At 36.9% G+C, this 24,077-nt stretch overlaps 1 protein-coding gene across 4 annotated transcripts in view; it reads right to left on the bottom strand.

Moving 5' to 3' along the window:
• The window catches only part of LOC126248568 (spectrin alpha chain), a 134,147-nt gene that overhangs the window by 17,754 nt on the left and 92,316 nt on the right, over positions 1-24,077 (bottom strand). For all 4 annotated transcript variants that reach the window (XM_049949666.1, XM_049949667.1, XM_049949668.1 and 1 more), the window contains 7 exons: positions 18,455-18,603; positions 12,693-12,888; positions 7,423-7,601; positions 7,111-7,330; positions 6,226-6,481; positions 5,953-6,148; positions 872-1,058 (listed from right to left, as the gene is read on the bottom strand). In XM_049949666.1, the coding sequence (XP_049805623.1) occupies positions 872-1,058; positions 5,953-6,148; positions 6,226-6,481; positions 7,111-7,330; positions 7,423-7,601; positions 12,693-12,888; positions 18,455-18,603 (1,383 nt within the window). The remainder of the gene's footprint in view (positions 1-871; positions 1,059-5,952; positions 6,149-6,225; positions 6,482-7,110; positions 7,331-7,422; positions 7,602-12,692; positions 12,889-18,454; positions 18,604-24,077) is intronic.

The raw sequence follows: 24,077 nt of genomic DNA, 5'->3' as shown, positions 1-24,077 counted from the left end.
AAAACACATCCCGACTTTTTAGTTGTCGCAATGATGATATGCGATGCTGGCACGCAACGTCTTTACAATCATTAAATCAGTACTGCATTATCTGGCTGTTGCATACTGTACTCCAGGAAAATATCTTTCAGCTTAAGTCCAGCAGTGTGAGACATCATCTAGCTCTCTCTTCCTATGTCCTCTCCGTGACTTTCATCACTAATATTCTGCATACTTTCGATTCTTTCTTCATTTGTTAAAATTTGATCTATCTTGCAGTTTTCCTCATTTATTCGCTTAGCAACATATTCTTGATAAATTCCTCCTCCTCTTAACTAGAAACATTGTTGCACGTAACAACTCATTGTTGTGTGCGTCATTTCTGCTTCACCGACTAGAGGCCGCATGTGGGCCAAATTACTGAGAGGCTGGATTACTGAGGACCAAATTAGTGAGAGTTCAGTGTGTATCACCACGAAACAGGCATTCATCCCTGTTTGAAAAATCTAACTTGGACCAACAACAACATGTAATTGCTTTATGTATTTTACTCTACTAATTATCTAAATTATTATCTGCTGGGCCCGCAGTTTGCATAATGTCATATTATGACATCATCTTTATACTTTAGGTAAAATTAAGTGAAAACTTGTTTATTTCTTGTTGATTACATAAGTTCACAACAAGCTTGTTTCGGCATATGCGACAACATCATGTCTATGCAAAGTACCATCCTTCACTAGATGAATTTCACAAAATTACAGTGCGTCATTTCTTTGTTTTACAGATAGCATTTTTATGTAAATGTGAAACTTAAGCGTTTTGTCTCTTTAGCACTGACATATGACGACTACTTTTGGCTGTTAAATTGCTTGCACTAGCATATCCCTACCTGTTCAATTTCTGGAACACCCAAATTTGAGACATCCATTAACTTCTCTCCAGCTTCCTGAACGGCCTGAATGGCTGGTTCATGTGATGCAAGTTCAGTCTCCAATCTCTTGTGCTTCTTTTTCAGGTTCTGAACACCTGTCAAATCGCGGCCATAGTCATCAGATCCAACAAGCAATTTCTTCTCTCTGCAAACGAGGTAACATAAGATTTCAAAATTTTCTATTGTATAAAAGATCCATTGTAAATATGTATAAGCAATTTACATTTTCGATTATTCGTATGAAACTAATTACTTACATGTATAATTCTGGTAACGAAAAATTCTGGCAAGATGTAAATAATTTTGGAGTAAAGGTAAACAGCTCACTGAATAGTAAAAGCTCTGTGTTGCTGACAACTCAATGCCTCTACTGTACTGGAATTTGTTATCTTTACTCCTAAATTATATGTGTAAGTCTTGTTTCTAAGTCTATTACCCCCCCTGTGGATTTTAACAAACTTGACGTCTGAGAATGAAGAAAACACAAAAAGAGCAAAGTATGTTGGAGAATTATCCAAGTCACCACAAGTGCTAATATCAAATTTATAGTGTACTTATGTGATCTGAACACTCTGAAGTCAAAGTAGAACATTATCACATATACGCTTCTTCAATAAAAATCATTGTTATGGATAAAACCCAAGTTTAACAACAAAACAGACATATTCGCTGATGAAAAATGGTGTGTACTCTTTACATAAATTGAAAGTAGTCAGTTTAGCTTGCATCAGAGCCTTTTGTCAACAAATTTTAATTCCAAGAAAAATTAGAAAACCCTGCACAAACAACCTGAAGCATTTAGGAATACACAAATGTAACTGAACAGAAATAAGCACTGCAATGTCCAAATATTGTACACATAATTGACAATGGAAATAAATAGCAAATTAAGAAAAATAAGACTTGAATTAAAATGATTTCAGGAGTAGTAGGCACACTGCAGAACTTGTGTACAGGTGAATATTCTTTGTAAGGAATGAAAGGAAACATAAAAGCAAAACAAATCATTGAAAAGAACTTTAAACAACACAACTTTTGTGTTAAAGCAATTTCACTGTCACTAAATGTGACAATTGGTAATGACTAGCAGCGTAGTTTGGTAGCTACCAATCATTACACGTTTCAAAGACCAATTTTTTTTTTCCAGTGACAAGAAGAAACTTTCAGTCTCATTCTACTGTGTGTGATACTCAATAGAAAAAATGCAGGACAACACAATGAACATAATTTGCAATAATGCAAAAGGGAACAAAATACGACAGTCAACTGTTTCCCAATATACATGAAGAAACACTTTGAAGTACAACACAGTAAAATGGTACAATTTTCAGAGTAACAACCGGTCGCTGGTGGGAGGGAGGGAGGGAGGGAGGGAGGGAGAGGGAGAGAGAGAGAGAGAGAGAGAGAGAGAGAGAGAGAGAGAGAGAGAGAGAGAGAGAGAGGGGGGGCAAATTTGCTTCCTAGAGATTTTCACTGTATGCTAAAAAAAAGAATCATTTCTTCATAAAAGTTAAGAATACTAACAATTAGCACTTATTTCATTAAGTTTTTGTGATTGCAGCCTGATGACATCCGATGTCTAGCCACGATATTTCAGGTGCCAAACATTCAGCCATCTTCATCTTCATGAGAAAACTAACACTTTTTTCAAGATACTCCGCAATTTACATCATGCTTAACTCTGATAAGTATGAACGATACTACAGTTCTGTCAAATGCAGCTGAGCTAGTGGGAGTGTAGGTGATTGGGATGTCCAAGATATTACTACATATATTTAACTAACTCAGGAGCAATGCCACCACAAAACAAATCAACATAATGAAAATTAATATTATAATATTTTCTGCATTTAACTTGGTGAACATTTCAAATCTTCATAATGTAATATTGTTATGTTACTTTAGAGCTATTGCTGTAGCTATCTACATCAATGGACAATGTATAGCAAAAACACAGAAAAAAAAAAATGTGTGTAAACCTTGGCATAATTTACTATGAGTTTTGATGTTTTTTACCGGTCTGTACAAATAGTGGAATCAATACTCAACTACTAAGTTCTAAACCATCCTCAAGCAACATTCAATGAAAGGTAAGTATGGTAAAATACCAGTGGTTACAGGTGTTGGAGCAGCACCTTTTTTAGGATAGGTACGATAGAAAGGTGTCAAGTTCTACGAGAGGTCAGGATTGAAACAAATCTGCAGTTTAGGAAAGAAATTAAACAGCACAATTTTAGCGCATTGGATCACCAATCACAGCTGTCAGTTATAAATTTTCACCAATCACCAGAAATTTTATCTCCACCAAGTTGTATCTCAGTCCTAGGTAATTGCATTGATGAATCAAAGTCACCCAACCCAGTTGACATAATCTGCCTCTCTGAACACCATGTGACCACTGGTATAGGAACTAGGCCTAAGCACAATGAGAAACTCAGACAGGAGAGTACTGCAAATGTTAGAATAAGGAAAGGTTCTCATAAAAGTATAATTAAAAATAATGTAAGTATATTTCATCAAAATATTGGGAATTTAAAGAATAAAATAGATGAGCTTCTGGTTTGTTTAGAAGATTTAGAAGCTGAGGATGAAATAGATATACTATGCCTGTCTGAGCATCACATTGTTACTGATATGGATAAGGTAAATTTAAGTGGATATAAGCTCTCTGCACATGTAATTAAAGAAAATATGGAGAAAGGAGGAGTTGCCATATATGTCAAAGTTATCATTGTGCAAAAAGTATAGAAACAAAAAGGTATTGTGTAGAGAAACATATAGAAGCACGTGCCTGTGAGCTTAAATTAAATAAAGGCACATTTATAATTGTAACTGTATACAGGTCCCCATCGGGAAATTTTCATCTATTTCTGAAAAATTTGGACTCCTTGTTGTGCTATCTGTCAGACAGGGGGAAGCAAATTATTATTTGTGGGGACTTCAATGCAGATTCTCTGAAAGAGGCTAATAGGAAAAATGACCTTGAAGTATTACTCGGTTCTTTCAATTTGACACCTGTTATTGATTTTCCTACTCGGGTGGTAAAGGATAGCAGCTCACTGACAGATTTCTTTATAGACCAAGATAAGTTTAACCAGATAAATGCTCAGCCTATTGAGAATGGTCTTTCTGATCATGGTGCACAGCTAGTTACAATATATGACATAGCTCCATTCAGCAGTACTTAACAGTCCTCCAAAGTAGTACGTTCAGTCAATGATTTAACAATTGTAAATTTCAGGGAAAGCCTACAGTAGTTAGACTGGGATGAGGTGTACCGTGAACCTGATGCCAATTTAAAATATAATTTATTTCATGACACTTTTGTAAATGTATTTGAAAACTGCTTCCCCAAGAACAAAAACTCACATGGAATTGATGGCATTTCCAGTAAAATACTAAAAGCTTGTTCTCAACAGATAAGTAACATTCTCAGCCACCTGTGTAATAGCTCTCTGGAACAGGGCATTTTCCCTGATAGACTAAAATATGCTATTGTTATACCTTTGCATAAAAAAGGGGATAGATCTGATGAATCTCCCTTCAAACAGCTTTATCCAAAATTTTTGAGAAAGTAATGTATTCAACAGTAGCTTCACATCTCTGTAAAAATGAAGTACTAACAAAATGTCAGTTTGGTTTCCAGAAAGGTTTTTCAACAGAAAATGCCATATATGCTTTCACCAATCAAATTTTGAATGATCTGAATAACCGACCACCACCCATTGGGATTTTTTGTGATCTCTCAAAGGCTTTTGATTGTGTAAATAATGAAATTCTGCTAGACAAGCTCAAGTATTGTGGCATGAGTGGGACAGTGCACAAATGGTTTAATTCGCACCTAACTGGAAGAGTGCAGAAAGTTGAAATAAGCAGTTCTCATAATATGCTAAAATCAGCACATTCCTCAAACTGGGGCACTATCAAGAATGGGGTTCCACAAGGGTTGGTAGGGTCAGTCTTGGGTCCTTTGTTGTTCTTAATATATACTAATGACTTGCCATTCTATATTCATGAAGAGGCAAAGTTAGTTCTCTTTGCTGATGATACAAGTATAGTAATCACACCTGACAAACAAGAATTAACTGATGAAATTGTCAATAATGTCTTTCAGACATTCCTTGTAAACGGACTCTCACTGAATTTTGATAAGACACAGTACATATAGTTCCGTACAGTAAATGGTATGACGCCATTAATAAATATAGACCTTAATCAGAAGCATATAGCTAAGGTAGAATATTCCAAATTTCTAGGTGTGTCTGTTGATGAGAGATTAAATTGAAGAAACACAATGATGATCTGCTGAAACGTTTTGAGTTCAGCTACTTATGCAATAAGGGTCATTGCAAATTTTGGTGATAAACATCTTAGTAAATTAGCTTACTACGCCTATTTTCACTCATTGCTTGCATATGGCATCATATTTTGGGGTAATTCATCACTGAGGAATAAAGTATTTATTGCACAAAAGCGTGTAATCATAATAATAGCTGGAGTCCACCAAAGATCATCCTGCAGACATTTATTTAAGGATCTAGGGATATTCACAGTAGCTTCTCATATATATACTCTCTTATGAAATTTGTTATTAACAACCAAACCCAATTCAAAAGTAATAGCAGTGTGCATAACTACAATACTAGGAGAAAGGATGATCTTCACTATTCAAGATTAAATCTAACTTTGGCACAGAAAGGGGTGAATTATACTGCCACTAAAGTCTTTGGTCACTTACCAAATAGTATCAAAAGTCTGACAGATAACCAACAAGTATTTAAGAAGAAATTAAAAGAATTTATGAATGACAGCTCCTTCTACTCCATAGAGGAATTTTTAGATATAAATTAAGAAAATACATTTAAAAAACCAAACAAAAAAATTATTTAAAAAATTTTAAAAAAGTTGTTATATTAACTTAATTATGTTGTTAAGTTAATTACATCATGTATTGGAAAATTTGAATAGTTCCACATCATTACAAAATATCGTATTCATGATCCATGGAACTAGTATTAATCTAATCTAATCTGACTTACTTTATCCACGATTCTTCATCTGCGATATCCCTGAAGAACTGATGGAGCGTATTCGCTTCATTCAATCTAGCCTGACGATGAGCTGCAAGATTCTTTATACGTTCATAGCGTTCATTTATTGATTGTCGTTTCTCTTGAATACTTGCTGTATCAAACTGACCACTCTCAATTAGTGAATCAGCTTGTGCATTCATGTCTGTAACAAATGGGGTTCAATGAGTTTAAGAAATAAAATTCACAATTTTCCTAGCAACGTAACTTTTTTGCACTCACCTTTAATGCGATCTTCATGTGCCTGTATATCAGCCTCAACAAGTTGGTGCTTCTTTATCAGATTCTGCACAGATGCAAGGTCTTTTCCTGAGTCCTCAGATGTCAAAAGTGATTCTACTTCTCCTAACCAGAAATCAAGATCTTTCACAGCAGCAATGTATGTTCGCTGTTTGTTGGCTTCCTTCAGCTTCACTGTTTTCTCTGTTGTTTTCTGGGTCAAGTACTCCCACTGATCTGCTATAGATGCAAGCCTGGCCTGTAAGCATACATATACAATTACTCCTACACACTTTAAAATTTTGGGACTATTTATAAATCTGTTAAAAGCACTGTACTATACTGAATAAGAGGAAAATTCTGCCTTTATTAGAAAAGGCAAATTACAGCTTTTTATGAAAACAAATATTAAATATGAAAGCAACTGGACGTGAAAACCATTTTATAGCTGATCTTGTCTACTGTATCATACAACCTAAACTTTTACAAAAAGAGGGAACCATTCATCCTACAACATGCTGGACAGTGTGTAGGCACAAAACAAGGCACTGAACACACTTGTTCAGCTTTTGAATGTGTGTGGTGCTGCAGGTCAACTAGTATGAAGTGTCAACTCAGATAAGGTGGACAGGATGAATGTCGAATGGTACAGAAAATTTCTCACAGAAAGATAACTTAAATGAATGACATTACTATGAAATTAATATTGTAAAATGCAGCATCAGATTTTGACAGATGTATACCTTCATGATGGATACTCAGTACACAGAAAAGACTATACAAAAAAACTAAAAATCTGCATTACACTTCCATTCATCCTGATCCTGGAAATTTGTAAGATGGGTTCTACTCTCCTGATCAACTTCAGAGACAAATGTAAAAACATACCTGAACTGCTTCTTCAGATCCTGCACACTGATGCTTGTCTATGAGATTCTGACCCATGGCAATTACACTCTGGATTCTGTCAGCATTAGCAGCAAGTTCTGCTTCAAAAGCTTGGTGTTTCTGGTGCTTTGACTGTATATTGGCAGGGTCCTTGTAACTTTCTTCTGTAGCTAGTTGCAGCTTCTCTGCAATCCAGTTCTCCATTTCATCTGCATCACGGCTAAACACAAAAATTATAATTTGTAACAAACGAGATCAGAGTGGAGGAGGTATCTTAAATGATAAGTTATTAGTAAGGCATCACTTCCATACCTGAACTGTTGCAGAGTCTGTGATTCGCCTAAGCGTGAGCGTTTCTCAATCAAAGCTTCTTTCAAGTGACGCCACCTGTCAAGCACCTGACAGCGTTTCTCATCAATTTGTTTAGAAGCGTAATGATCAGCACCAATTAACTGGTCAGCCAATGTCTGAAGTGCTGCAATCTTTTCTTCCTGCAACCCAAAGAAAAATGACACGTATTACTCTGGATCACAATCAAAGCATGACTCCTGTCTACTGCCCCAAGACAGAAACATGGGTAGACATTCTCGTAGGAAAATTCCACACCACCACAAATATGCAAAATTTTTCTGAGAAAGACAAAGTATCCTTTGGAGGACACTGTCAGATAAATACTATGTACTGAAAGTACATATCTCCCATGTAACACTAAGGACATTAAAAATCTGTACTTCATCTAAATATAAGATTATCAATATTCCTATAGGAGGAAACCAAGAACACAAGTTGAATATTTTGATCAAAATTTCATAAAATTGAAGAGTGGAAAAAGGGAGGGGGGCAACTTACTTGGACTTGGACCATCCTAAGTGTCATAATAGGAAACTGACTGGTTCTAAGCGGCAATATGAAAGTTTTTGCTTGAAGTGTCATTAACATAGAAGCACTATTTTTATTTGTGACAACACAAATAAAAAACTATAGCAGCAGTATTTTAACTACTGTTGTTCACATATCATACCACACCAAGAAAAGTGACAAGTTGAAAAACAGTATCTTTAGTTTATGTCACTGAAACGTGTGTGAAATATGCCACCATGCACAAAAAATGTAATGGAACTTACTGCCAACAATACGTATTTGAAATTTAATGGAAACTTTCACTATTTTAATGTAAGTTTTATAAAATTAATCCTTTTCAAGTCAAGTTTTCTCAATTACTGGATTTTTAGTGGTGTCACTGTTCTTGACATGGTGCAATGTATCATTTCTCAGTTCCATTAAATTTCATACAAGAAAATAATAAAATTAAAATAAAGGAAAAAACTTTGTACTGACTTCATCTTACACAACTCCATTCTTGTAATTAGATGTAGAAAAGTTTTACAGTAAAACTACCTGTGCACTTCTTGTTGAAATGGCATCAACAGCCTTTTTGTTTTGTAGATGAAGCATGGTATGTTATGCCACGTTCTTTCCTCTTTTGAATACATTAACATTTTCCCATTCTTCTGTTTCTGAGTAAGAATTTATATATAGCTACTGGAGATGGATGAGTCATACTGCATTTAGAGATCTTACATGTCTGAATGGACAGCTATGTTTCAACAACATCTTTAAAATCAAAGTAGTTGGTTGTGTGCACTGGAAGTACATGGACTGGATTCACAACTTCAACTGAGCCAACAACCTTGTGTAACTCTTGTGGAACAAAGCCCTTGCTTATCTATTTTCATTTCATTGTAACTGCAAAATCTCAGCTCAAAAAGCTGTGCCCACTCACCAGAAACTTGTGTTTTAACTCTTCAAACCATCCCAAAATAAATGGAGGAGATTGTGTCCCACAGTATTTGGAAATCCATTGAGAAGCACTGCTTGGTACAAAGACAATGTGCCAACTAATAATGAACATTTGAAACATTTTCTTCATGATTTGACACTTGGAACAAGTCTAGGAAGATGTAACAGTGTACCTAGAAAACAACAGCACTGAAAACGCATTTTGTGAAAAATGACGCTTAGAATAGTTTCCATTTCCACCCTTCAATTTTTGTGTTCATCAAAAGAACATACCACATGGTAAAGGACCATTACAGCGAAACAGCAAAACTTCTGCAACCAAAACCTTTATTTCTATTTGTACAGATAAGGAGAAAGGGGGAAAGAAAATGGGAGGGTAGTTTTAATGACAAGGATTTGTCAATCAAGAACCAAAAGAGGAGAACCAAGGTTCTAAGGAACAAAAATCAAGATCCACACACACATGGGACTCAAAGCCCCCACATGTTAATCACACATTGAATGAATCAGTTTATACTTTGCTGAAGAGTAAAAAATGTGAACTGAGGAGATTAGTGTTTAACATCTCACTGATAACAAGGTCATTAGAGACAGTGCATAAGCCCGGATTAGGAAAGTATAGGGAAAGAAATCAGCTGTACTCTTTCAATGGAGCCATCCTGGCATTTGCCTGAAGCAATTTAGGAGAATCATGGAAAGCCTAAATCAGGATGACCAGACACAGGCTTGAACCATCATCCTCCTGAATGTGAGTCAAGTGTGCTAACCACTGTGTCACCTCATTTGGAATAATAATAATAATAATAATAATAATAATAATACAGCCCATCTCAGTATTAGACATTAACAGAGAGTGATGAGAAGGTACAGGTACAATGCTGAGGTAACTATTCAAGCAAGTTTCTCATCTTAAGGATCAATAAATAAGAATCGTTTGGGCAATGTGAAGCTGCAGTTCTTTACACAATAATCACTCCAAAACTTCGGAACTTCACATACAGAATGTGTGCGCAACATATTTGGCTCGTGCCCCTATGCTTAATACACACTGATTGCTTCAACATTCAATTCTTGGCCAATCCCTGCCTTTTTTCCTTACAGCCCTATTGCCCAACACAAATAAAACTGAAGACACTAACCCAGTTACAATGTGAGTGAGTAACTTCCCCATCCCCTGCAAAACATATGCACTTTCACTCCTAACTTCATAGCTTTCCCATTCTTTTTTATCTTTTGCCACCTTTCCCATGGTTCCTCCTCTCTTTCTCTACACTTTCTAAATTTGTACATTTTCTTCTTTTACTCCCCATGTCACTTCTTGTGGCTGATGTCTTTAGTTAAATTTTCTGATTGTAACTATTTTCTCTCTAGTTGTAGATAGTTAATTTTTAGAACTTTTTTCCCTTTCGTTGCTCACCAGCATGCAGTGTCCAGATGGCGTAGTGGTTAATGGGTTAATGTAGCATACATGCAGCACTTTTCCATCTATCTTCCAACAATGACTTGACTTTTTACACACACCATTTGCTTTTGGATTTCTAATGAAGGAAAACTTGCAATGGCTTTCAGTAATCCAGCTAACTCACACTCTGTTTGCAGATGACGCTGTCGTTTATCGACTAATAAAGTCATCTGAAGATCAAAACAAACTGCAAAACGATTTAGAAAAGACATCTGAATGGTGCGAAAAGTGGCAGTTGACCCTAAATAACGAGAAGTGCGAGGTCATCCACATGAGTACTAAAAGGAACTCGTTAAACTTTGGTTACACGATAAATCAGTCTAATCTAAAAGCCGTAAATTCAACTAAATACCTAGGCATTACAATTATGAACAACTTAAATTGGAAGGAACACACAGAAAATGTTGTGGGGAAAGGTAACCAAAGACTGCATTTTATTGGCAGGACACTTAGAAAATGTAATAGACCTACTAAGGAGACTGCCTACACTACACTTGTCCATCCTCTTTTAGAATACTGCTGTGCGGTGTGGGATCCTTACCAGATAGGACTGATGGAATACATTGAATAAGTTCAAAGAAAGGCAGAACATTTTGTATTATCGCGAAATATGGGAGACAGTGTCACAGAAACGATACAGGATTTGAGCTGGACATCATTAAAAGAAGGGCATTTTTTACTGCGATGGAATCTTCTCACAAAATTCTAATCACCATCTATCTCCTCCAAAGGCGAAAATATTTTGTTGACAGCAACCTACATAGGGAGGAACGATCACCAAGATAAAATAAGGGAAATCAGAGCTCATACAGAATGATATAGGTGTTCATTCTTTCCACGCGCTATACGAGATAGGAATAATGGAGAATTGTGAAGGTGGTTTGATGAACCCTCTGCCAGGCACTTAAATGTGATTTGCAGGGTATCCATGTAGATGTGTAGATGCATATAGATGTACATGAATGTCATATGGAATAACGTTCTGGGGTAGTTCATCTTTAAGAAAGAAGGTCTTCATTGCAGAAGGTCTTCATTGCAGACACATGTACTGTGAGAATAGTTCGGGATGTACACTGACCAATCATCTTGTAGACATCTGTTTAAGGAGTTGGGCATTCTAACTACTGCTTCACAGTATATTTATTCCCTCATGAAGTTTGTTGTAAATAATCCATTACAGTTCACGAGGAACAATGAGGTGTCTAATTACAATACCACAAGGAAAAACGACATTCATTACTTCACATTAAGGTTGTCATTAGCACAAAAAGGGTGCAGAAGACTGCAACAAAAAATTTTGATCATTTATCCAGTGATATAAAATGTCTGACAGACAGCAAAATAAAATTTGGTGACAAACTGAGGAGGTTTCTCCTTGACAGCTCCTATTCCATGGAAGAATTTTTGTTATTGTAATGTGTAAAAGGTGGTAGGTAGGAATTACTAACTCACATGTGTATTTTTTTTTTAATACAAAAAGAAAAAAATATAAGTTCTGAATGTAACCGTATGCACAAATTAATTTGCGGTACAAATATATAATGACTCGTTCCACATCATTACCACCTATCATGGGAAATGATCCATGGAAAATGTTACTTACTACCTAGCTAACGCAAGAAAACACACTTTTGTCCCTTTCACCTCTCGCTACTGATGATCCTTCCTTTCTTTGTCCATAATTTTTAAATTAGCAGGCTTCAGATTCTAGGTCCATTTTCTAGAGTTACAATGATTATAAAACAGAGACAAAGAAGTTTTCTTGGGTATAATCTAATACTTCCTTGTCACTTGACAATTCCCATTAAGTGCAATTGTGAAATAATTAGCTATCTAAATGAGTAAAGAAGTATATTACCACGAACTTGTCAAAAGAAGATTGCCTTTGAATCAAGTGGACAGAGTTGGTATTAATAATAAAACAAAGATCTAACAGCAACAGCAACACTGGCTCCTAAGAATAGTATACACTGCCTTGTTTTTAAAAGTAAACTATTATATTGACAAGTAACCAAAGAAGGAAGGAAGGACCATTAGAGATTAACATCCTACTGACAATGGGGATAAGCCTCAGCTTGGAAAAGGAAAGATCAAGAAATCAGAAATGCGTCTCGTTTAAGGAATCACACCAGCATTTGCCACAAGTGATTCGTTGAAATCACACAAGACACAAATCAGGAAGGCTGGGTTTATATTTGAACCTTGGTCCTCCCATGTCTTAGGCAATGTGCCACATCGCTTTTTACAAGGGGGTGGACATTAAGTGACTATGAGGATTAAAGAATGATGACTTCCATTCTTACTCCAACAAAATACTTACATGAGCATTTATGGCTTTGTCAAAATCTTCATGTTTTTTGATGAGAGCTTCGACATTATCTCCCTTTGAATCAACTTCTTCTGCAGCAAGAAATGCTTCCCTAGCTGACATCCAGTTTTCAGCCTGTTCGCAATCTCTATAGAACAGCTGTAATTCTAAACACTGATCAAGTTGCATTCGTCGTGCAATCCAAGCCCTGAAATGCATCAATACTGCGTTAATAACTATCACATGACTTATTTGTTAGTATTTCATCAAAATTTGTGTAATTTACTCAGAAGTTGGCCTTCCCAAAATAAATTTCAATAAATGTTAATCAAAGCTCAAAGAAAAAAGAGAAAGCTAGCAGTAGCTTGAGAAGACTTTGGCTGGCCCGCAGTTTTCAGTTTTCACTGGCAAGCTTCCTCTTCAGGCCAAAATCCACAGTTTCAGTTGCAGCATGCATACATTTATCATTTCTTATTCATCATTTTACTACCTGGCCATTAGGCATCCCCAGACTGTTCAGTCTAACTAGACCTTAGTGACAACAAAATTGTTGCCTTTTTGCGATTAAATCTACATTTGGCGATTTCTAGAACATTTTCTTGCAATGAGTATTTGACACTAAGTGAAGAATAAGCTCAAAATATAATCTAACAGATAATGAAAAAATATCCTAGAGACATACCCCAGGAAACTGTTTGTTAAAAGAGTTATGACCCCTTGAAATTATACCTTGTTCAACTACTGTATCTGCTTATTTTACATGATGTTAGTGTAATTGCCAGGAAAGTCAATTTACAAACACTTACACGAGCCTCACTGTAATTGTGATGGCATGAATTCTTATGTACAAGTCACTAAAAGTCAAGTCACAAACTCTTAAAACTACAAAACATTAAGTGAGTGGTAATAAATAATAGCGCTACAGTTCTTCTGAATATTTAAATTTTTACAACATTACCACTTTGATTCCCATATGAATTTGGCGACTTCACTGTTGATACGTATTCAGATTATCAGTACCAGTATTTTCCTTAATATATACACTTAGCTTCAGCTAAAAATATACATTATGTAGCTTTCAAAGTCTGGTGCTCACACTGATATCATTTACAGGGTCGCGTACCACAATCGGTAAAAATGTAACCCTTATAGAAGCACATTCTTGTCTTGTCTGTCTGTCTGTCTGTCTGTCCATCCGTCCATCCATCTGACAGTTTGGAACCCTTTTTCTGAGGAACTGGTAGATGTATCGATTGAAATTTATGCCACACATTAAGGGGATACGGAATCACCTATCCCCGCAATGTTAATATATGCCTACTATAGGGAACATTTTCTCACAAACTACTGGAGACAGAGAGGTAAAAATTTTACTGTATGTGCATTCATATGTTACAACAATACTGAAACAACAGTTTATTGTCAAAGTATTTTCTTACAGAGATATTGTACATTTATTTTTAAGTAAATTTTTCCATCGCTTTTTACTAGACTATCACCCCTAAGTCTTTTGTAAATCAAGTAATTAAAAAATCGTTGTTTCAGTATGTAATAGGGACCTATGTCACTACGTCATAAAAATTTCAGACTTCTAGGTTGACCAGTACCTGAGATAATGTTCCTAGATGAAGTAAAAAGTAAACTTACGGGAAACGGAGAAAGAAGATTAAAACATTCCTGATCCGTAGCTAATACCCCCTTCACAGTCTTCATAATCATCTTCAAGTCTTCTTTTGGCACCCCTCTGCACCTGTCTTGCTTTTTTCACTAATGTCTTGATTATATTATCAGCATGCCTTAGTCTGTGCTGATCTAAAAAGAACATAGCACGTACCGTACGGGAACCAACACACATACCCAACTTTTGAAGGACCTGGCATTTAGTTATATTTCCAAGATTGAAGGTTGCCACAGCATCATACACACCAAAATGTAGTGTATTAATTCCGACAAACACTGTTTTTGGGAGACGATGCCATATCACACTATTCAAGCACTCGTTGGGGTTCTGCGTTTTTCCGTGAAGACATTTCATCAGAAGACTTCTGTCAGCCAGATCTCTGAAAATGGGCTTTATTTCTGCCATGATGGCTGATGGTAGACTGTGGTGGTGAATGTATTTCTCTCCTGTTGTTAGTCCCCTATTGTATTTACACCAGCTGTTTTCACCTTTGGGGCACAAACCATGTTGTGGATGCTCATCCGTGGATGCGGTGTGGAAATATAAAGCCCATATAGCTCTCCTCATTTCTTCAAGATTGCCTGTATTTTGCCTGATTGCAAGGCCATAGCAGTTCTGAATGTGGTCTATTATGGAATCAGTCAATCTTCCTCTGCCATCCAAGGTTTTCCCATCATCTAGTTCTTTCCCTTTCATAACTGATTTTAACCTTCTCAGCCTGGCACCCATTCTCTTCTGCACATGTCCTATACATTCAAGTTTGCTTATATTTACACTGTTCCCATATGGTTTGCTTTCCAAAACTTCTTTGAATGCTTTAGAGTCACCATCTCCCAGATATTTGACATAGCGAACATTATACCACTGTGAAGAGCGATGAAAAATTTTCTTCACCCCAGCAACCTCCATGCCACCACTACTACCATAATAATTAGCAATACAGTCATCACTGTGTTCATTTTTCAGCCTGCCTGTGCACCTACAGTATTTAGGCATTATTGCAACATCAATAACCTTGCCAGTATCAACACTAGTTGCTGTTACAACACCATTGTTGGAGGTGTGGCCCCTTTTCTGCCACGTGCCATCAAACGCCACTGTGAGGTCACGACTGCCGTCATTTTCTTCCACTGCTTCTTCCACAGCAACCTGCATTGACTTCTGTGCTACATCTTCAACTGCAGATCCTAGTACATAATTGTAAGCTTCAAACTTTGAAGGTGCACTTGGAAGATTTAGAACACCACATAGCATATCACCAGCTGCTTTGCCCTTACCAATTGCTCGCAATCCATAAACTAACCTAATATTTACACAAAGTCAAAGAGTAACTTGAGGAAACCAGGGAGAAACATTTTCGGGCAACTAGTGTATAAATAGTCGCTGGAAACCGGGATATTTGAATTCATGTCACTTTAAAGGTACTGCCAAAAAGTTCATGGTCAGCCATGAGAGACGTGTATAACTAAAGCGCAATACCCGATCTCACAAATATATAAAAATAAAATAGTTATAATTGTAGTAGAGCTATGTATGATACGTCATTTTAAAGAGGAAACATGGCAGAATATAATACGCCAATAAAAAAAAATTCGATTTTTTAACCCAAAATCCGATTCCGTATCCCCTTAAGATCTGCAGTCCATTGGTGAAGTAAAAAATGTGAAGCTTCTAAGTCAATGTGGTCATAAGATATAGACATAAATGCCACATATTTTGATACTCACAAACTCCCTCATCAAAACCTATAGAGTACCGCATATACTTGAATAATCCATGCATGTTTTTTCCCAAACTTAAGGGCTAAAAACTGTGGTGCGCACATTATTCGACATATGGTTGGTACTGCTCCATCTCCAACAATAGATCCCATTATTGCATTATTGCAGCTTCAAAGTCTGTGATGCGTCAATAGCACGTTAGAAGTGAAGTATTAATGCCTTCAAATGTGTTAATTATGGCTACAAGTCCTCATTATCACTCATGCACTACTAAAGAAAAACTGAAAATTTTTGAAGCAGCTGAGAACATTGGAAACTGTTCTGTGAGAAGAAAGTATGACATGAGATAGAACTGTATTTGTGAATGGCGAAAAAACGAAACATGGCTTCAAGAAACTAACAATAATTGCAGGGCATTTTGTCGCCAAAAAGCGAAGTACCTGGGCCTCGAATAAAGGCTCTGCACTTATGTAGATGAGAAGTGAAAACATGGATGCTCGGTGACTAGTGAAATGTGCTAACTTAAAGCATTGGCTTTAGCCAAAGAACTAGGCATTACCAGTTTCAAATCTAGCCAGGGCTGGCTATCAAGATTTTTAAACTGAAATGAATTAGGATTCCAGAGGGAAACTGACATCACTCAACTGTTTCCAGCTGATTATGAGGAAAAAATAGGGCAGTTTCATCGTTACGCGATAAATCTGTGACATAAACTGTCCTATATGTTATCGCACATTGGTAATGCGGATCAAAAGCCAGTTTATTTTGAGATGCCACTCAACAACACTGTGAACAGGAAAGGAGAATTCAGTATCATGATACGAACTGGTGGCAGTGAAAAGCAAAGGCGTACAGTTGATGATGTGTGAAACTGGCGATGGATGAAAGCTACCACCTTACGTGATATTTAAAAGGAGAACTACTCTGAAAATATCAGTGAATGGCATATTAGCAAGAGTAAATCCAAAAGGGTGGATTGATTGGGTGATGCATGTTTGGCAACATTGTCCTGGTATGTTACTGAATGTATGTAACATGTTGGTCCAGGAGAGCTTCTGTGGAGATACAACTAAGGAAGTGCGAGAAAGTACAAAAAAGGAAAATTGACTTGGCCATTATCCCTGGAGGCTTAACATCCATCCTGCAATCACTACATGTGTGAATAAATCAGTCATTCAAAGCTGCACTTAAACAGTGATACACACGATGCATGGCTGATGAAAACCCACAAGTTCACACTGTGTGGAAAATCAAACAGCCGGATTTGTCCCACATTTGTGAATGAGTGAAAAGTACATAGGACTCCATTCCACAGCCACTGGTGGAAAAATCCTTCAAAAAATGTGGTATCACAAATTCATTGGATGGAACGGTGGACGACACACTATGGGAGGACGGTGATGACAATTATTCTCCCGATAGTGGTGGTGATGAACAGGGAGCACATATATTGACCAAAATATTTCATTGCACATATTAACATTACATTCTCAAAAATGGTAATTCGCATTTGTTTTTTTTATATATTTTAGGTAGGCCTAGAGTCCCAGCTGGCAGTGATAATGTTCCCCACCCGGCTGCCTGGCTAATGGGCCAGATGACAGGCCCACCGGCCAGCCAGCTGCATGCTCCTGAATAGGCTGCATTTTAACAATTTATCAACCTGTACAACAGCATGTGAAGATTATGATGTGTTTCTTCGAACCAATTTATATTATATGTAATTTTGAACACACCATTACGTCAGAGCAATTTTTTTAAAAAAATAAAAAAAATTAAAGCAAAAAAAATTTTCCCTCCCTCAAAATTAGGGTTCACGGATTGTTCGAGTATATACAGTACTTCCTTTTGGCCTAGAATCATGAAATTTGGCAAGAAGCAATGTTTCACTGTATATGTAAAAGAAGAAAAAAGAAGAAGAAGAAGAAGAAGAAGAAGGAGGAGGAGGAGGAGGAGGAGGAGGAGGAGAAGAAGAAGAAGAAGAAGAAGAAAAAAATTGAGAAATTTTTAAATTTGTTCTTATATCATACAAATGAAATTCTTTTACCATTTGTTATGTGACTTCAAACTTAAAATTAAAACACTCTTTAAAGTCTTTGACTGCCTGGGACTGATATCTTCCAGTATGAACATAGAAAACAGGCAAAAATTATCAACATCCTCGATTCCTGGATCAACTGTGTACATACACAATTAATTTTGTATGGAGCCCTCAGAGTGAGGGTTCTACTCACACCTGGCCAATTCTCTTTGATTTAATGCCTAAATAGCTTTATAGTAAACAACTTATTGTATTCCCTTTTCCACCACTCACATGTCAACAAACCTTAAAACTTGGTAAGTACTATTGTAAATCTCACAACTGCACTTACTTTTCAAGTTCTTGACGGGCTTCTGCCATGCTTTCCAATTTTTCTTGTATCTCAACACTTGCATAATGACCAGAATGCAAAAGCTGTTGTCCAAATAAATCAAAAGCTTGAAATGTCCCTGCACGAGCATCTATTTCTGTTCGATGTTCCTGGAAAAGATTTTAATCTCAGTATACAAATTTGCTTTCCTTCACTGAATAATTAATTATTCACTCTAACCTTCAGTTATGAATTAAACTAAATAAACTGGCCCCACATATAGTTTTTAATAAAAGTTGGTAATTAATTTTTGTATTTTCATATTCAAAGCCAGCACATTTCAATAAACAGTTTGCAAACCAACAACATATTGAAACAAAATAAGTGTCTACATCAAAATAATAGAGAAACAACTGTTAAGATTTGCACTTTAAAATAATTCTCTCATAATAACTTAAGGTTAACAACTGCAACTTACTAATCTGTCTATGAGCTCATAACAGAATACTACAAACTACAACCACATTCTATAGTCATCCATCGCATGACTTTCCAATGAGACTGAAGCACATTGCCGCTATCGAAGCAGTTAGCTTCTCTCAACGCTAGATGTCTATGCTACAGGTCAATTCATTTATTGCTAGGTTTGGAGGTGTTATGGATTACTTCTCAAAACAAATAAAGAGGTACACCTGCATAAGCCATAAAAAATAACTAAAGGGTACAAATCACCATAATAACCGATTTTCTTAGCCAAATGTAAAAAGTGGCTATCGAACAGCTGAATAAAATCAGCAGAACACTTACATTTATGCTATATGGATGTGTGTGTGTGTGTGTGTGTGTGTGTGTGTGTGTGTGTGTGTAACTGCTTTGCTTCTCTTGTTAACTGTAAACAGGGAGGAAAAGCAGCTTGTTCAGCACGACATCTTTTACAGTTAAAACATAAATATGACTGGAATTAACAGGCACAGGCAGTGTTAGCAAAGACTTGTTGAATAAAAACTACAATCTTGTGACCAGTCAAAGTTACAAACATTCCATAAAAGCTCATGTACAACATTTCATTAGTTAACTCAGCAAGGAAAGGGCAGCGATGATACTTAGTCTTTTGAAAACATTATTACCCAAACAAAAAAAAATAGAGGATAGAAATTTAAAACTTAATTTTGCATTTCTAAAATCACAAGGCAAATGATATTAACAACGAGACACTCTTTTGTTATGGTTTTACATTTAAACAACTAAAATTCGTTACAATCAGTGCCCTAGGTCAATTCTGGCAAGATTGAGGAAAGAAACTGGTCATGCCTTCATACCGTAGCTTTGTTTCAGGTGTCAGAAGGAATCATCCGCGCCACCTTCCCTCTAAGAATACGCATATGAGAACAAGGTATAACTAGCTACAAAGGACCACGGCAGCAATGTTTGTAGCCAGCTAATTTTTTCCATCTAATTTTGTCTCAAAGACAGAACACACAAACATTTTTAGAGTCACATGAAAATAAGCATTAACTGTATACAGTTCTTGTTTAAGGTGACAAGAGGCTCCTTCAACATCCACTGCACTACCCATGATTTTGGCAACTAGAAAAATGAGAAATTACTCACAATAAGCTTTCTCTATCAAAATTAATTACGCATAACATAGAACTCCCACATTTGAAACCGGGCATTTCACACTTCTGGAATGCAATGCTTTGCAAAAGCGGCGAAACTGTATTGGGCTATCTTCTGTGTTTTCAGACTCAAATACAAAAGCCCCCATGCCCCATAATTTTATTTATATGGGACAGAATTTTTACTAGCATAATGAAAACCTTCAATGAGAATTAACACAAGTTCCTTTATCTACCATGAAATAACAAATGTCTCTCTTACTGACAGATACCAAATGGTTCTCCAGTGTAAGAATAATGATTCAAAGGTGCATGCAATTTTGTCACAAATTACATTTATCACTCACTAGCCACATAGGGTTTGGCGGTGGTTCATGCTGTAATGGAAAATTAGGCAAAATATTAGAACACCTGCATATGTGCATACAAAGTGAAGCCTTTGGCACAAGCCCACAACTAGACTATTGGCCTTACTGCTGGTAGAGTGCAGTCCTCCTATCTGCCATGGCACTAGGAAAGCATGGTATCTTGTCCCAGTCATTCTGTACACCTGGGAAAGATCTCTGATACTCATTTTGACAGCAGGCTGAGTGGACCCGGTATTGTTCTGGAGGTACTGGAACAAGGTGCCCCTACTTGAGTTTAAACAAGGGACCTCCAGGGCCGGAGTTTAGTGCTCTACCCACTGGGCTACCTCAGCTACATGTTTATAAAAACTGAGACATAACTGAGGGAAAATGTTCAAATGTTCACTTGTTGCTTTGCTCCTGGGCTTACTGTACATGTTTTGATTAAACAGGCAACATTCAAACAATGGAAAATCCAAGACGGAATGTAACAATATTATGAGAAGGCAAGTTGCTGCTCACCATATAGCGGAGGTTCTGAGTCGCAAATAGGCATAACAATCTGTGACTCAGCATCTTCGCTATATGGTGAGTAGCAACTTTCCTTCTCTTAACATTGATTAAACAGGAGCCATAGATGAAACACTAATGTCCTTAATTGCATCAGCCTGATCATGGGACTTATGCACTAAAACCATTTCATCACAGAGTTTATAAAACCATAAAAAACCTTATGAAACAGACACTGGTGGAAGTGACTAACACATACTGTCATGTCATATGAAGATATGGAAAGATGTGGTGAACATTGAAAAAGAATGCTGCTTGGATGTCCTTTCAACAACAACCTCCTGTTTACTCCATTTGCTAAATGCTGTGCCAAGAGCTGCTCACAAATGGTGGTAATTTGGACAAATGCATAATACACTAACATGTATGTCACTTAAGGGCTTCTGGGTGGGAGAGAAATATCCCATCAGCAAAAACAATTTACTTTGTGGACAGCCAACTGATCGGGTAGGGTGCATTTGTTGGAACTATAGGATTTAGCTATTTGGAATGACCGGCGTACACAGCAACAAATTATTCTTATCCTCTGAAAACTTCTAGCAGAATACCAAAGCACCAATATTCTGTCTCTCAGCACTTCGTCTCTAACATGACAAAGTTGTGTTGTTCCAATTATATACAGAAAACATTTTTATGCACATATTATGCAAAAGTGTTGGTGGCTGGGTACTACCAACAGCAGTTGGAATTCTGAAACTTTATGAAATGCAAGATCAGCAATTTTCAGGAGCAATCCTTTTCACAAATGAAGCTCACTTAATAAAGGATGTTATAGTGAATTATCATAACGTGTACCAGTGGGCGCAAGTGAAACTTCACAGCTTGGACATACAAGGGCACCAAAACGTAGTGTGTCACCATATAATGTGACATTATCGACTGGTATCTTATAGTGCCACATATAGTACCAACAGGACAATGATTCATATATTTCCAAGATGCTTATTTACTGGTATTACAAGTTTATCTCGTTCATCATATACACAGGGAAAGAAGGTTCAGTTTAATATACCATCAATGATAAGGCCATTAGAGACAGACAAGTTCATTTTGGACAAGGACAAGGAAACAAATTAACTGCCTCCTTTACAAAGAAACCACCACATTTTAAGTGATTTTGGAAAACCACAGAAAGCTAAATATGGACTGTTAGATGACCTTGCTCTTTTCAAATGCACGTCCTTTCTTTCACAATGGATTTGTTGTGGACTCCATATAGCGTAGTCTGCTTGATCATCAGATTTTAATCCACCCAATTTCTTTTTATGGAGGCACTTTGAAGTGCAAATTTGGGACAAAGAGATACCATCAACTGGTGATTGAGAATACATATATGATATTATGGAAAGGGAAACTGAAAAATATCACTTTCAACAATTCCTTCTGCAAAGAGGTTAAGCTTGCCAGGAACACAATGGCAGCAATTTCCAATACTTATGAAACACCTTTGGAGTTTAAGATCTTGTATTTACATATATTCTTGATTTTATACTTTACAACATTCAGCTGGTTTAAGAGAGACACAACCACTATTCTTATGAGATAGGGATACTGTACGACTTGCACTCAAGAGCACATACTGTCTCACAATTGCAAATCTCTTGTAACAGATCTCTGGAACAGACAATCAGATTGTTTACAGTTGCTAATTCTTGCCATCCTTTCAAGCTGATTTCTGCAGTTGTATAGGAACGCTCAAAAGCTCATTCAACATTTTTTTGATTTTACAAATTTCAGTTGGATTCAGGTTTCTTCATATACATGAGGAAGCATTTTATTTACTTTGCGTTTTGACACCACAATGTGTGGTAACATGCATAAAACTATTAAGTTATGTAATTTCTCTGTCATTTAGCAATATGATTCATAGTCGCATTACAGAATATCCAATGGGCAGTTCTCACAAAACAACAGAACATAAAAAATGCAAGGTTCAGAATTTTTCATCACTTGGATAGGTACAATTTTTGCAGTATTACCTCATGAGGGGAATGGGAGAGAGAGGTGGGGCCTAGGAGAGAGAGAGAGAGAAGTGGGGCCATGGAGAGAGAGAGAGAGAAGTGGGGCCATGGAGAGAGAGAGAGAGAGAGAGAGAGAGAGAGAGAGAGAGAGAGAGAGAGAGGGAGGGAGGGAGCAAGGAGAGGGGAGGGAAAAGAAGCTTAGATTCATGGAGGATGAAGAAATCAGCTGTGTCATTTAAATGGAACCTTACCACTATTTATCTTAAGCAGTCTAAGGAATCATGGAAAACTTAGATCTCTGTAGTCAAATGTGGATTTGGACCACCATTGTTCTGAATGTGATTCCAGTGTGTTACTACGATGTCACTTCATTCTCTCCATAGCTGAGATACCTCTTTTAGACAAAGAGTACACAAGACAGGAGGGCATCACAACACAGGAATAATCTGGCGCAGAGCGCCAGAGAACACCATACATTCAACGTGTTGGCACAATATCTTTACAAAAGTACTAAATGTAAAGAACAGGTGAAATTCTGAATATGCACTTCAATGACTTTCAAGATAAAAACGAGTCACGTTAAGGGCCCCCCCCCCCCCCTATCCCCACACACGCACACAGACATTTTCATAAGCAAGTATAAGGGTGAAAGTCCCATTTACACAGTTAAAACTCATTTTCTGCACAGGATGTCACTGGTGTTCCTGTGAACTTACATGTCACTGAGGGAAAGTACAAAAGCTATAAACAATCAAACTTTAAAAAAGCACTCTTATCTTTTACACTGAGGTGACAAAGTCATGGGATACCAACTAACATCATGTCAGACAACCTATTGCCCAGGGTAGTGCAGCAACTCGACTTGGCATGAACTCAACGCGTCATTGGAAGTCCCCTGCAGAAACAATGAGGTATGCTGCCTTCACAGCCATCCATAAGAGCAAAATTGTTGCTGATGCAGGATTTTGTGCACATACTGACCTCCTGATTATGTCCTATAAATGTTCAATGGGACTCATGATGGGTGATCTGGATGGCCAAATTGTTCACTCTTAACTGTTCAGAATCTTCTTCAAACCAATCATGAGCAATTTTGACCCGGTGACATACCACATTGTTATCCATAAAAATTTCATTATTGTTTGGG

This window comes from Schistocerca nitens, chromosome 3 (genome assembly GCF_023898315.1).
Source record: "Schistocerca nitens isolate TAMUIC-IGC-003100 chromosome 3, iqSchNite1.1, whole genome shotgun sequence".
Lineage (NCBI taxonomy): Eukaryota > Metazoa > Arthropoda > Insecta > Orthoptera > Acrididae > Schistocerca > Schistocerca nitens.
Note: the sequence above shows the minus strand (reverse complement) of the source record. Positions and strands in the feature narration are given on the sequence as shown.